Genomic DNA, 16,034 nt, shown 5'->3' with positions numbered 1-16,034 from the left:
GAAAGTTATAAAAATAATCACAAAGAAATACACAAAGCCCAGTGCTGAGTTTAAGTTACGCTGTTACCATGGAAGCAGACCCATCAGTCCCAGGTGACCAAACAAGAGGTCCTGAAAAGCTCTAAAGATTTGGGCTTTTTAATGTATTTTTCTTCATTAATGCAAACACACAAAAACTCCTGATATATTTTATAGCATATGGCTAGTAAATAATGCAATACAAATATCTATATCCTAAATAATCTTTTCAGTCTTACGTGGAAACAATGGGTACTAGCTGTTTTGTTTTTTTAGACCATAGTAATCAAGTTCAGAGAAATAAAATTTTTAAAAATCTAAATCAACAGAACACCACAGAACAATCCACGAAATAATAAAATAAGTCTATCATTAAACCAATGCCCAATCCCACTTGGTTTCTGAAAGCTGTTTTCAATGTACGTATATGAATATAAACACAAAAATAAAACTTCTTACACTTAAAATATGACAAACTTTACTGTAGCAATTTGCTTTCAGCACTAATTTTGATTTTAATTTGATTACAAACAATTCAAGTAAATGTTTAGTTACCAATATTTTACATTTATGCAAAGTATAGATATAATATTCTTTCACTGGGTGATGAACATTTTAGTAAAAAATTTTAGCTAGTACTTATAATACAGCAAAGAAAGAACCTTTATATACCTCTTGGTGTGTTCTCTAGATTAGCCAAAGAAATATAATGACTTGTTAAAAGTTTAATAGGTAGTATCAAATTTCTCTTGAAAATGACTACATCAAATTATCCTCTCATCATTAGTGTGTAATATCCAGTTCCCCTGATGCTTGGCTAACATTTATCATCAATTTTTTTTAAATAAAAAAAAAAATGTATTAAAAACAACCAGTCATTACTGTTTTAACTAGCATTTCCCAGATTACTACTGAAGTCATGCTTCTTGTTCATTAGTTATCTATAGCTTCTCTTCCACTAACTGCCTGTTTATATTCGTTATCATTTATTTTTCTACTAAATTGTCTTTTTTCTTATTGATTTGCAGGAAGTTCTTCAGAATATTTTAAAAATATGTTCAATATACTGTACTAATACATTATTATACAAAAATATTATTAATCTTCTATTTATGTAATTAAATATAAAATCTTATCCTTGATGTCTTATTTAAGGAGGCCTTTTCTATCTCAAAGTTTTACAGTTTGTAATGTGTTCAGTTTACCAAAATCCATGGAATAACAGAATTGAAGAGAACTGAAGAGTCCAAAACTGGATTCATATACAAATGGCAACTTGAAATGCAAGCAATGGACAAATACACAGCAGAGTAAAATGTAGATCAAGAAGGCAAATGATAAAGAATTTGAATAACACAATTAACAAACATGAATAATTATAAATTTAGATTAAAGCTTTAAAGAAAGCAGTATACATTCTTTTCTAACAAACGGGAACATTTACAAATGACTATGTTCTAGACCCAGTGTCTCTTAAATGTCCCTAATGACAAGAACCACCTGCACAGATCAGATCCGATTCCACAGCCCTGCCCCAGACCTACCAAATTAATACATGGTCAGGAGCCAAGTAGGACCTGAGAGATTTCTGCTTCTTCAACATGATACTAGGAACCTCTAGTGGAAATTCACATGCATGACACGAAGCTGACAGAACATGTAGCTGTGGGAGAATAGTTTATGTCACCGTCCCAACCTCAGAAATGCGTACAGCAGGGTAACCAAATGCCTGTAACTGTGGCCAAGGAAACAGGACAGCGGTAACCTGGATACAGGGAGTGGGCACCTGTGTTCTTCCAATGCAAATCGACTCTGCATGTTCAAAATGTCTTCCCCGCCCTTCTGTTTTTAAACTTGTGGTTTCATTACCCAATCTTTGTTAGAGTGTAAGAAAATTTCACTTTATCCTCAACCATGATAAAAATAAAAGAACAAGGGTAAATATAAGTAGCAACTGACACTTGCCCTCAATGTCAAGGAATGAAAAGCAGCAGCATGGATGCAGCTGACTGGAAAATCCTACTACCTGAAGAGAACCTTGGCCCAGTACTGCCAAGTCTTTCGAATTCTCCAAATAAACCAGGAATCTAGAGATGTTCAGCTTGTTCGTTAGTCTGGCAAAGACCATTACGGCATTACAGAAAAAGATCTCTTTCTGAAAATTCATGAATTTTTAAATTTGTTGAAAACTAATTAAAATGGAAATGCTGTGATGGTCAGTCTTTGCCAGACCAACCAAGAAATCGAACTGTAGACCAGGTGCAAGATGGCAGATTCCCCAATTGTTAGCCTAATATCGTTAAAACAATGTGAAGAAAGCTGATGCAAACACTGCTGATAAAACTCTGCAAAGAAAAGTAGATTTTCACTTTAGGATTGATCAAATAAATTATAACCATCAACACAACAATGTAGATTTATTCTCAAGATAAAGATATATGTATGAATGTCAGAGTTGGACCATAAAGAAAGCTGAGGCCAAAGAATTGATGCTTTTAAACTGTAGTGTTGGAGAAGACTCTTGAGAGTCTCCTTAGACTGCAAGGAGATTAAACCAGTCAAGTGTAAAGTGTAAAAAAAGTGTAAAAAAAAAAATCAGTCCTGAATAGTCATTGGAAGGACTGATGATGAAGCTCCAAGACTTTGGTCACCTGATGTGAAGAACTGACTCACTGTAAAAGACCCTGATGCTGGGAAAGATTGAAGGCAGGAGGAGAAGGGGATGACAGGATTGGATGGCATCACCAACTTGATGAACATGAGTCTGAAAAAGCTCCGGGAGTTGGTGATGGACAGGGAAGCTTGGCACACTGCAGTCCATGGGGTCGCAGTCAGACACAAGTGAGCGACTGAACTGAACTGACAGATATATAGCAAGGATGTGCGAAATGAGAAAAGATTTCATTAAAGTAGAGTTCTATTATATTAATGAAACTTTACACCCTCCTCCATGTCTATATAAATCACATTCATAGGACATCCATGCAGTGTTAGTGTATATACAGAAAAGTGTGGAAGATTATACACTGAATTGCTAATCGTCAGTATCTCTGAATGGTGACAGTGCAGTGATTACTTTTTTATGTTCTCTCACTGGGTATGCTTTATATAAGCAAGCTATTTCCATTTTGGAAAAAAAAAAGAATGACAAAGATAAGCTAGTTTTACTAAACTTTTCTAGATATGTGTACATTTTACCTGGGCTATGTTTGATTCTATTTCTATCCACAGGATGCTGGCTTTTCAATGAAACATGATTATACTGTCAGTGAAGTTAAAACAATCCAGTCACAGAAAACAGTCATCCACAGGGAAAAAGAAAAATAGGGTCTTTTTAACAGTAACAATGATAGTGGGTTCAATGTATAATAGCTCAGAACAAAAATCAAAATATCTGACTTTCCATTTTAATGCTATAATTAGAATATCATCACAGCTATACACACAAAATAACAAGTATAATAATATTGTGGTTTAAACTATTAAATACCAAAACCTTATCTACTAGAAGACAAAAATATTACCGTGATTTCAGCTGAACCTTTCACAAAGGGAAATTCAAGTGTTCTAATTTTCCCATTAAACAGAGGTATGTCATCTTCCTCATTAGAACCTTTGATGGTAGCCATTACAGTGCCAACCAAATCAACTCCAGTATGATTGTTGTAGTCATCCTTAAACAATGAAAAGTTTCAGAAAACTAATTAAAAGAAGCAGAAAAAAGATCAAACACAGAGAAGGACATGGGAAAATCAGAAATATGATCTATTTATAAAGCTCCAAATATTAAATCACCCTGATCCTTCTTACTCCAAATATAGAATTCAGATCTCAGAGTAAGAGCTCTACAGGCAGGAAATAATCCCAGAAACCATAAAAGAACCAAAAGTTTTCACCTAATACAATGACTCCCAACTTTATTAAAAGGACTCACATTTTAAAAAGTGTTATGTACCTTTAGCATCTATTTAAGATCAAGGGAAAATCAGTTTAAGAACCAGTTAAGTTTCATGGTCTAAAAACAAGAAAACACACTGAAGGCGTTAACAACCCTATTTGCCAAGTTTTTAAAAAAATGAAGTCCCACTAGTGTTATTTTACATGTTGTTGTTAATATTCTTAGCAGCCCTATTTTTGCTTACCCTCTGGGTAACCAGAAAGTTTTAAAGAGCTCATTATGATCAGTCATGATGGCAAATCTCTTCAAATTACATACTTAATTACTCCCTGCCCCTCACTGAAATGGACACTGAAGAACTGACTTACTTAACACATTCATAATGCTTACATGAAATAGTGGATTAAAGATATACATTAGTAAAGGTGGGCAGATTTCTGCGTTTTCTAATCACTTCTACTTAGTATATCTGGATTTATTTTATGTATAACTGAATTCATTCTCTATTTGTATTTAAGTATAAAGATACTGATAAGCCTTTCATTAACTTGCATAAATTTTTCCTATAAACATAAACAGAATAATTCAGATAGGATTCTATAGTAACTATCTCGCACCTTGAAACTAGGAATAATGTTTGCTACCCTTGGTAATTTGGAAGTAAATAAACATTACCGTGATATGAAGATACAAATCTTTGACCAGGGTCCTACTGGCAACTGAGCGAACATTTGAAACAGCTGGTGTAGCTGGCTGAATTTCAGGAACTAACTTCACAGGTTGATTAGGTAGAACATCCACTATAATCTAAGAAAAGGAGCATTCTAATTAACAACACATTAATGGTTTAGTATTTAACGATGAAGAAACAGAGCATATCCTAAATGAAATGAAATACTACCTTCCAAAACATATTTCCATTAAATTCTTAAAACCAATCAACTTTTTAAAACTGAAAATAAAAGGTGTAACATTAATTTTTGAATGTTAACCATTTAAAAACAAATTTAGAAACACTTAACAATACATGTAATTGTTAAAAAAAAATCAGTGCACTAACAATAATGAATGGAGATGATGTATGTTAAAACTACCTTAAAACTTCATTATCTAGAATCCTGAAATGTTATTAATTGAAACATTTTCACATACAACTGATAGAAGCAACCCTGACCATGATATAGATTAATTACTAATCAAGTCCTCAATATAAACAGGGATAAAAAAGTAACTTCAGTATCAGGTCAAGTTTAATCAACATAATTTAAGTATATATTATTCTAAAATTCCTGAAGATGGCATTTATACCTTCCATCCAATAATCAAACCACTTTTAAACAAAACACTTCAAACACTTCATTCCTCAACCAAGTAAGAAAATGTGAAGGTAACTAAAGCTAACTGCCATGCATAAAAAGAGTAAACAAACCTGCTCACTGTTAAGAATATTTGTTTTATCCATCGTAAAACCAAACTGGATACAGTATGTCCCCACCTTGTTAGGAACTGCTTTATCCCTAAGAAGAATGAGATAAGATTACTGGTAACTTTTAAATAAAAGGGAAAGAAATTCAAAGCATTAACATTTCTTTTCCTTCCATGAAAACTAAATGAGTAAGAGAGTTACTTTACTACATTCAACTTCATTCATCAAATACTTCCTGCAATATGAAGCTTAATATCAGGCCCTCTTACCTAGACATTCTATCACAAAACATCTAGAACAAAAACTCTGGATGTGGTAAAAATTGAATATAAAGTTGATAAAGTAGTAAACACAATAAACGCTGAATTACGTATCAAATGAATTTAGCTTCATTTCCACACAAATTTCCATCTCAGTTTTATATTTCAAGTTTATAAACTATCCAACTGATCTTATATTGCTTTGTTTTCCATTTATATGTTCTAAATAAATATGTAAGTATACATCTATATATATAAAAGATATTTATTGTAACTAAATTACCAATAAGAAACTTAGTAAGAGGTAGACTTGCCAAACTATTTTGGCCACAAACACAATGAACACATAAATGATGGAGCAGCCACATAAATAAAATTTAGGAGTAAAACAACTATATACCTGTATCTATCTATCCATATATATATATATATTAAGAAAAGGAAAAACAACACCTACTGCCTCAACAAATGATGAAACCATGATTACAAATGAACAGCCTGATAACGATACTTACCCAAAATAAAGACCCTAAAGCAAACATCATAATTATGAGTGAAATGCTGAAATGCCCCTTTTGGACTGGGAATGATTTTAGAATAATCACTCTCATCGTATCCATTCAACATTCTACTCTAAGTCCTAGCCAGTGAGGTACAGCAAGGAAAAGAAATAAAACAACTAAGGATTAGAAAGCAATAAACCTATCATTATTCAGAGATGAGTGTATAAATACCTAAAACTTCATTTTTGTCACTGGTCTGTAATAAGATAACAAAACTCAAAACAGTTAGATATACATATAGTAATCTGACACTGCCTTGATAAGTGCACACTGAAAGGACTCCATTCCAGTGTGATTACATTATTAGATTCAAATGTGTAATTTTCAGTAACAAAAACCCCAGAAGGCAAATAAATAGTAAAGTATGGGGAAAATAAGTCAATCAAAACTGTCCCTGAAAAACATCAGGAGGCTGATATACTAGACAAGGACTTTAAAACAACTGTTATAAAGATTCTCAAAGAATTAAAAGATGTGAAAAAAGTCAAGAAAGTAATGTATAGAAAAAGACAAAAATATCAATTAAAGAGAAAACTTAAACCAAAAGCAAGTTCTGCAGCTGAAATGTACAATAACTGAAGTGAAAATCTCACTACAAGTATTCAAAGGCAGATTCAAGTATGTAGAAATCAATGAACTTGAAGATAAGACAGTGGAAATTATACAGTCTGAGGAACAGAAAGAAAAAAGACAGAAGGAAAGTGAACAGAGTATAAGGGACCTGAGATACATCAAGTGGACCAACACACACACTGTGGGAATTCAAAGAGAAAAAAGGGAAAAGGATGGCAGGGACAATTTTTGAAAAATGGCTGGAAATTTCCCTAGTTTGATGAAAGACATTAATATAAATATCCCAGATGCTCAAGGAATTCCAAGTAAGATAAAACTCAAAGAGACCAACAGCAAGACACACTAACACAAACTTTCACAGGACAAAGAAAAAGAATATTAGCAGCACCAAGAGGAAAGCAAATCATTACATACACAGCATCCTCAACAAGGTAATTTCTTATCACTAAGTTTGGAAGTCAGAAGGCAGTAGGCCAATGTTCTCAAAGTGTTAAAACAAACTGTCAACCAAGAATGTTACTTCCAGCAAAACTGTCCCTCAAAAATGAGGGAGAAATTAAAACATTCTCAGAAAGGAATTCCCTGGTTGGCCAGTGGTTAGGACTCAAGTGATTCCACTGCAGGGAGGTGGGGCACCAGGGTGGGGTTCGGGGGGCAGGGTTTGATCCCAGGTTGTGGAACTAAGATCCTGCATGCCATGCAGCATGGCAAAATTCTCATATAAACAAAAGCTAAGAGAGTTCATTACCACTACACCTGGCCAAGAAGAAATGGTCAAGGTAAAATGAAATAATAATAGATAGTAACTTGAAGCTATGTGGAAAAATAGGGATCTCAACAAAATTAAACACACAGGTAATTGTGAATGCTGGTATTATTGTGAACAATTTGTACCTTTTGTTTTCTATTTGGCTTAATAAACTAATACATTTAATGAAATAAAGCAATTATTAGTTCAAAAGGCAAAAAGACATTTCTAATAAATGAAACCTTAGACACCATGTATCCAAAACCATTTACAGATTTCAAAGTACAGAAGAAAGAAGCAACACTTAAAGTCACATAGTTAAATAAAAAAACTAGTTCAGTTTTTTTATTTTGTAAGATCTTAAGTTTAGAATTATAGAAATCTCCTATATAATAAAATATTATAAATGCTCTGACAACAGAATTCTTCTGATGTTTTTGATAGTTCTGAAAGCAAATATATCTATCACAACAATCTTTCCCCAAATCATTTTGCAAACTTTGTAGACAAAATATTTTCTATTTGATCATAAATTATTTCTCTTTAGCTAAACAGGCACATGTTGCCAACGCTGATTAACTCTGTAACAAAATATGCATTAAAATATAAAATGATTTGAGAAATACCTGAAGTAGAAGCAGCCATCTTCTTTGTCATTGTCCTTTATTTTATTACAACTAAATATTTCTGCCTAGAAGGAAAAGTGGCAAAGGAAGAGAGAGAAATCACAAACATTTAGCATAGTATATTTAGGACAGAAACTTACTTTACCTTTACCAAGGGTGAATCCAGATCACATGTAGATTGATAAATACACACAAACACATGTCTATATATATGTATCTTTATCATGCATGTGTGACACAAAAGTGAGATTAGTCACAGTGCAAAGATATACCATTAATTATTAAAGGACATATAACAGATCTTAATGGTGGTGACATAATTTTAAGGTAACAGCAGATTGGTGGGACTGATGGTATAAATTAAGGAAGCTAGTTTCCTAAACAGATGACTAAACTGAAACATAAATCCTAAAAGGCATTATCAAATGAGGACCCCTGATATAGTTTGGTTTATTGTCCACTGTGCGGTCTGTTTCAGTTTGGCACTGTCTGGTATGGCAGCCCATAGTGACCACTGAGCACCCGAAATGTGACTGGCTCAGACTGAGGAGTGTAAGCGTAAAACACACAGCAAATTTCAAAGACCTGGGAAGATGTGAGCATGCAAAACATTATTATTAAATTTTAAAATACTGAGTACATGGTGAAATGGTAATTTTTAAATATATTAGTTTAAAACTAATATATATTAATATATTAAAATTAATTTTATTTATTTCTTGTTAATGTGGCTACTAGCAGAATTTAAGTATCACATGTGGCTAGTATTGTATTTCTATCAGATTGGGCAGCTTTAGACTCTCAAACCGTCTGTCCACTCTACTTACTCTGTACTCTATCAATCATTTTTCTTTCTCTCACTTTCTATATTATCTCTTAATAATATTTAGTGGTTTTCTGTCTTGTGCTACTGCTCTTTAGACTTACTTCTGAAACTTATCCTGGTATATTTTTTAAAAATCTAAGTGATGAAATGGGTTACTTTCTAGTTCTACAGGATATACACACTGCATTTTTATATTAAACTACATTTAATTTTATGTTAAATCTAAGAGCTACTTTTAACTTCTAAAATGCTTTCTATGACTTACATTTGCTGGAGGTCGGTTCCCACTGTTTGCCAGTTTCCACATTTTCATGGAAATACGTGCTGGATTAATATTTTTAATGATACTGTCATCTTCAGAAATAACAGTAATCATAAAATCTGTAATGGGGAACATTAAAAAGTTATTTTCTTTCTAGTTCAATTAGTGGATTTGGTTAAATAATTCTATGTCTTAAAGCATACATCTTCTTTAAATGTTAATAATAAAATTCTGATGAAGAAATAAAACTATAATTAGTCTTTCCCAACTATTTGTCTAGAGAACTATACAATCATTACAGGTATTGGATATAGATCAATAGTGCTAAACCTCCCACAGAAATCTAATAAATACATCTTTGATCCTTCAGTATTGTAAAGACGATGATGTACAACTCTCATGTGTTTGTATAAACATATTATGTTCCTACTTCATGCCATAAATGATGCTATATAAAGCGAGAAAAAGAAAAACACATTTTTGCCATTAATAGTACTTTGTCTTATTTTCACAGTCTGCCAAGCAAGACCAAAAAGGGTAGGCTGTGTTATCTGCAGCACAGGGAACTATATTTAATATCCTGTGATAAACCATAATAGAAAAGAATATGAAAAAGAATGTGTATATGTATGTATAACTGAATCACTCTGCCATACTGCAGTGATTAAGACAACACTGTAAGTCAATTATACTTCAGTAAAAAATAAAAAGAAAAGTTAGACTGAGACTCAGCAATCTAGGTCAAATGGTTACAAATCTATATGCTTTATGTAGTCTGCGAATACAGTGTTTACCTTCTTTTATGACTTTTCAATAGCATACCATAGTTAAACTAGTAATATTCCCTTATATGTATCATGTATAATATTCATTGGTCACCTATTACAGTTTTTACACAGGAAATAGGACTTATCTCCTCAAACAGATTTAAAAGTTTATGTATATACATAATTATTTTAAAATAGTGTTAAATTTCACTTTAAACTTTCTGGTCTGCTTCTTTCACCGCACAGGAATTCATCCATTCAAGAAAATCAAAGTCTTCAAGAAAATGATCTATGCAAAGCAAATATAATTTCCTATTGACTTGACAGCTGCCATATTACACAGGAATCATCTGCTTAGTTGATTGTCTCCTACATTAGACTGAACTCAATGAAAACTGCCATGTTCATTACTGGAACTAAGAATCTAGCATAGTGGGTGGGCATAGCAGATATTCAGTAAATCTTTGCTGTTACGAAGTGTCTTTGCTGCTGCTGCTAAGTCACTTCAGTCGTGTCCGACTCTGTGTGACCCCACAGACAGCAGCCCACCAGGCTCCACCATCCCTGTGATTCTCCAGGCAAGAACACTGGAGTGGGTTGCCATTTCCTTCTCCAAGGCATGAAAGTGAAGTCGCTCAGCTGTGTCCGACTCTTAGCGACCCCATGGACTGCAGCCCACCAGGCTCCTCCATCCATGGGATTTGCCAGGCAAGAGTACTGGAGTGAGGTGCCACTGCCTTGTCTTTAATCGTAAATTATGTGATGCATTTCTATCCAAATTAAATTGAACAGTCCTCAATTTGGTTTAACAGTGCAACATATTTAGTGGAACACACCCTCACAGCTCCTGCCATTCAGCAGTTCATACTTCTTTGGCAGAATCTCACAATTCAGTGAATTAATAAACACAAACTGAACTACTTTAAGCTATCAGCTTATACATGAACTTTAAGTTCATTCTTGACCATTAAAGCAATGAAGGATATAGAGGAGAGGCAAAATAAAGCTAAGTCAAATATACTTTCTTTGCCATTTAAAAGTCCACAACATGATTGCTTTTTTATCATGTTGAACACCTGGGATAAATAATTTACCGTATTAATCCAAGAGGCAAATTATCACCACAAATTTATTTTAAAACTGAATTACTCACCAGTGAAAATACCCCCTGCTAAAAAGGAAGCATCCTTGTCATATTTAACATTGAGACGAATGGGTTTTTCAGGGTCTGGAAGAATCATCAACTTAATTATGGGTCCTTCTATGGTATTCTTGTTATAAATGGCTTTAACCTGCATATTATGTTCTCCTCTAAAAAGAAAGAAAAAGGGAGAGTGGGGAGCAGGGTTCAAATTGTATTAGTTATAATTAAAAATTCTGAGACAATTTATACAAAGTTTAACTCATTTAGGAAACCTCTCTACTCCTGTTTCATTCCAACTCCTAACTAACACTAAATAGCAGCTATGTATTACTCTTAACTTCAAGTAATAATAAAAATCAATCTCTATAATACCAATAACTATCAATACTTTCAGTTCTTACCTAGGGGCCAACACACTGAACACTCCAAAATTAGCCCTGCCCCTTTCATCAGTTTTATGCTGTTGGTTTGAAGGAGTGAGCTAAAAACAAAACAAAACGGTTAATTAGAAAATTCTACAAATCAAATTCTTTTCCTCTATTACTATTTAAAAAGCTACATTTGCACACACTCTAAAATCTAAAATTGTCTAATTTAAACTAGCTGAAATAATATAATATGTAATCACATAATACAAAGGATAATGATCATTCACATTGATCAGTTAAACTAGAATTTTGTGTATTTCAATTATTAAGTTGCAGAATTCAGTGTTTACTCTTTCAATAATGCTGATATATCAAGTGAAGTTTGGTCACATAAATACAGAAGGTATGTGCCAAAATCGGGGGGTTGTGGGAGACAGTGCAGGAGAAATAAACATAAATACTCATACAAAATTTTAAGTCAAGGCATAACACCATGTCTATCATTAGTTACTTCATCCTTCTCTTAATGTTTACACAGATGTGCTTCTTAAATCTTTGCTGCAATACTACCTTTGTAGTGATAATCAAGCTTTTACTTTTAAATGATTAAGAATCAATGGCCACATTCCCTAATCACTTGTTAGAAGAATCTTTCAGTCTTTTGCAGATGCTTCTCTAAAAACGAGGATCATACTCTTATTTGGGGTACAATTTAATCACTATTTAACACTCTTGGAAGCAAACACTAAGAACAAAAGTAAATTTGAAGACTGCAGTAGCAGAAAATCAGACTCTCTCCTAATCCTAATACTTAACTTCTGTTTAATGGAACCTAAAGATTAGGTCATTATGGTACATGCCAAAAAAAAAAAAAAGCAATAGTTGGTGAGACACAAGTGAGAAAGAGTAATTTAACTGCTAAAATAAAACTCTGCATTTGTATCTGTCTCATTTACCTTCCAATCTATCCCCTCTCAACCTATCTTTTTCAGTCTTTCTTCCATCTGGGTCCTAAATCTTTGCTGCTAAGCCAGAAGTCAGTCTTCTATTTCAGGTTATATAACACCAATACTGTAGTCCTTTTTGACAGGCATAAGACTTTTGACCCTTTTTACTCTACCTTGAAAACTAGTCCATGTGGATGACCAGTCATTCCTGGCACTTTAACCCCCTGTATAGTTTTTATTTACTTTTTTTTTAAACTGCACACATGGCTTATAGGATCCTAGTTCCCTGACCAAGGTGCACCCACGACCCCTGCACTGGAAGCATGGAATCCCAACCACTGGACCACCAGGGAACACTCTTCTGTACAGCTTTTAAGATAAACAAGTTGGGTCCTGTGAAATCCTTACTGAAATTCTTAACTAATGGATTAATTTCAAGAGAACTGTGTATTTACATAATATAAACTGTTTGTATCCACTAAAATTATAAAATCTCTGGAGGGATACTCAAGCCTGGCTAAATACAATTCCAAGATCTCTTTTTTGTGTTGCCTGGCAACAACCTGGCTAGGACAAATGAGTTCCCTTCAACCAACAGGAAAAACTTGTCAAAATACAACCTTGCAAGGGCCTGACAGCACCTTCCCCTTCCCCTCGCAGGAGGGCATCCAACTTTGTGCGAGACATCCAAATTCTCCTCTAGATCCTAACCTAACTATTCCAATACTCATGTTAACAACTGGTACCTAATCCTGGTACCAGACAGAATGTGGTCCACTGGAGAAGGGAATGGCAAATCACTTCAGTATGCTTGCATTGAGAACCCCATGAACAATATGAAAAGGCAAAAAGATAGGACACTGAAAGATGAACTCCCCAGGTCGGTAGGTGCCCAATATGCTACTGGAGATCAGTGGAGAAATAATTCCAGAAAGAATGAAGGGATGGAGCCAAAGCAAAAACAACACCCAGTTGTGGATGGGTCTGGTGATAGAAGCAAGGTTCGATGCTGTAAAGAGCAATATTGCATAGAAACCTGGAATGTTAGGTCCATGAATCAAGGCAAATTGGAAGTGGTCAAACAGGAGATGGCAAGAGTGAACATCAACATTCTAGAAATCAGTGAAGTAAGATGGAATAGAATGGGTGAATTTAATTCAGATGACCATTATATCTACTAGACCATTATATCTCCATCTAGAAATGGAGTACCCATCATAGTCAACAAGAGTCCAAAATGCAGTACTTGGATGCAATCTCAAAAACGACAGAATGATCTCTGTTCGTTTCCAAGGCAAATCATTCAATATCACAGTAATCCAAGTCTATGCCCCAACCAGCAACACTGAAGAAGCTGAAGTTGAACGGTTCTATGAAGACCTACAAGACCTTCTAGAACTAACACCCAAAAAAGACGCCCTTTTCATTACAGGGGACCAGAATACAAAACTAGGAAGTCAAGAAACACCTGCATGAACAGGCAAATTTGTCCTCAGAGTACAGAATAAACCGGGGCAAAGGCTAATAGAGTTCTCCCAAGAGAATGCACTGGTCATAGCAAACACCCTCTTCCAACAACACAAGAGAAGACTCTACACATGGACATCACCAGATGGTCAACACCGAAATCAGATTGATTATATTCTTTGCAGCCAAAGATGGAGAAGCTCTATACAGTCAGCAAAAACAAGACCAGGAGCTGACTGTGGCTCAGATCATGAACTCCTTATTGCCAAATTCAGACTTAAATTGAAGAAAGTAAGGAAAACCACTAGACCATTCAGGTATGACCTAAATCAAATCCCTTATGAGTATACAGTGGAAGTGAGAAATAGATTTAAGGGACTAGATCTGATAGAGTGCCTGATGAATTATGGACAGAGGTTCGTGACATTGTACAGGAGACAGGGATCAAGACCATCTTAGGGAAAAGAAATGCAAAAAAGCAAAATGGCTGTCTGGGGAGGCCTTACAAATAGCTGTCAAAAGAGAAGCGAAAAGCAAAGGAGAAAAGGAAAGATACACCCATTTGAATGCAGAGTTCCAAAGAACAGCAAAGAGAGATAAGAAAGCCTTCCTCAGAGATCAATGCAAAGAAATAGAGGAAAACAACAGAATGGGAAAGACTAGAGATCTCTTTTAGAAAATTAAAGATACCAAGGGAACATTTCATGCAAAGATGGGCTCAATAAAGGACAGAAATGGTAGGGACCTAACAGAAGCAGAAGATATTAAGAAGAGGTGGCAAGAATACACAGAAGAACTGTACAAAAAAGATCTTCATGACCAAGATAATCCTGGTGTGATCACTCACCCAGAGCCAGACATCCTGGAATGTGAAGTCAAGTGGGCCTTAGGAAGCATCACTACGAACAAAGCTAGTGGAGGTGATGGAATTCCAGTGGAGCTATTTCAAATCCTGAAAGATGATGCTGTGAAAGTGCTACACTCAATATGCAAGCACATTTGGAAAACTCAGCAGTGGCCACAGGACTGGAAAAAGTCAGTTTTCATTCCAATCCCAAAGAAAGGCAATGTCAAAGAATGCTCAAACTACCGCACAATTGCACTCATCTCACATGCTAGTAAAGTAACGCTCAAAATTCTCCAAGCCAGGCTTCAGCAATACGAGAACTGTGAACTTCCAAATGTTCAAGCTGGTTTTAGAAAAGGCAGAGGAACCAGAGATCAAATTGCCAACATCTGCTGGATCATCAAAGCAAGAGAGTTCCAGAAAAACATCTATTTCTGCTTTATTGACTATGTCAAAGCCTTTGACTGTGTGGATCACAATAAGCTGTGGAAAATTCTGAAAGAGATGGAAATACCAGACTACCTGACCTACCTCTTGAGAAACCTGTATGCAGGTCAGGAAGCAACAGTTAGAACTGGACATGGAACAACAGACTGGTTCCAAACAAGAAAAGGAGTACATCAAGACTGTATGCTGTCACCCTGCTTATTTAACTTATATGCAGCGTACAACATGAGAAAAGCTGGGTTGGAGGAAGCACAAGCTGGAATCAAGATTGCCTGGAGAAATACCAATAGCCTCAGATATGCAGATGACACCATCATTATGGCACAAAGTGAAAAGGAACTAAAAAGCCTCTTGATGAAAGTGAAAGTGGAGAGTGAAAAAGTTGGCTTAAAGCTCAACATTCAGAAAACGAAGATCATGGCATCCGGTCCCATCACCTCATGGCAAATAGATGGGGTAACAGTGGAAACAGTGGCTGACTTTATTTTTCTGGGCTCCAAAATCTCTGCAGATGGTGATTGTAGTCATGAAATTAAAAGATGCTTACTCCTTGGAAGGAAAGTTATGACCAACCTAGACAGCATATTGAAAAGCAGAGACATTACTTTGTCAACAAAGGTCCGCCTAGTGAAGGCTATGGTTTTTCCTGTGGTCATGTACGTTTGTGAGACTTGGATTGTAAAGAAAGCTGAGCACCGAAGAATTGATGCTTTTGAACTGTGGTGTTGGAGAAAACTCTTGAGAGTCTCTTGGACTGCAAGGAGATCCAGCCAGTCCATCCTAAAGGAGATCAGTCCTGGGTGTTCATTGAAGGACTGATGTTGAAGCTGAAACTCCAATACTTTGG

At 35.0% G+C, this 16,034-nt stretch overlaps 1 protein-coding gene across 5 annotated transcripts in view; it reads right to left on the bottom strand.

Annotated features, from left to right (window-relative positions):
- The window catches only part of SMCHD1 (structural maintenance of chromosomes flexible hinge domain containing 1), a 127,664-nt gene that overhangs the window by 33,009 nt on the left and 78,621 nt on the right, over positions 1 to 16,034 (bottom strand). For all 5 annotated transcript variants that reach the window (XR_009492666.1, XM_005224244.5, XM_024984367.1 and 2 more), the window contains 7 exon segments: positions 11,513 to 11,592; positions 11,121 to 11,278; positions 9,204 to 9,319; positions 8,113 to 8,177; positions 5,346 to 5,433; positions 4,592 to 4,723; positions 3,543 to 3,692 (listed from right to left, as the gene is read on the bottom strand). Coding sequence is in view for 4 of the 5 variants with exons in the window: in XM_005224244.5 (XP_005224301.1) it covers positions 3,543 to 3,692; positions 4,592 to 4,723; positions 5,346 to 5,433; positions 8,113 to 8,177; positions 9,204 to 9,319; positions 11,121 to 11,278; positions 11,513 to 11,592 (789 nt within the window). In the remaining variant the exon portion in view is untranslated.

The sequence above is a fragment of the Bos taurus genome, chromosome 24 (genome assembly GCF_002263795.3).
Source record: "Bos taurus isolate L1 Dominette 01449 registration number 42190680 breed Hereford chromosome 24, ARS-UCD2.0, whole genome shotgun sequence".
In the NCBI taxonomy this organism is placed as follows: domain Eukaryota; kingdom Metazoa; phylum Chordata; class Mammalia; order Artiodactyla; family Bovidae; genus Bos; species Bos taurus.
Note: the sequence above shows the minus strand (reverse complement) of the source record. Positions and strands in the feature narration are given on the sequence as shown.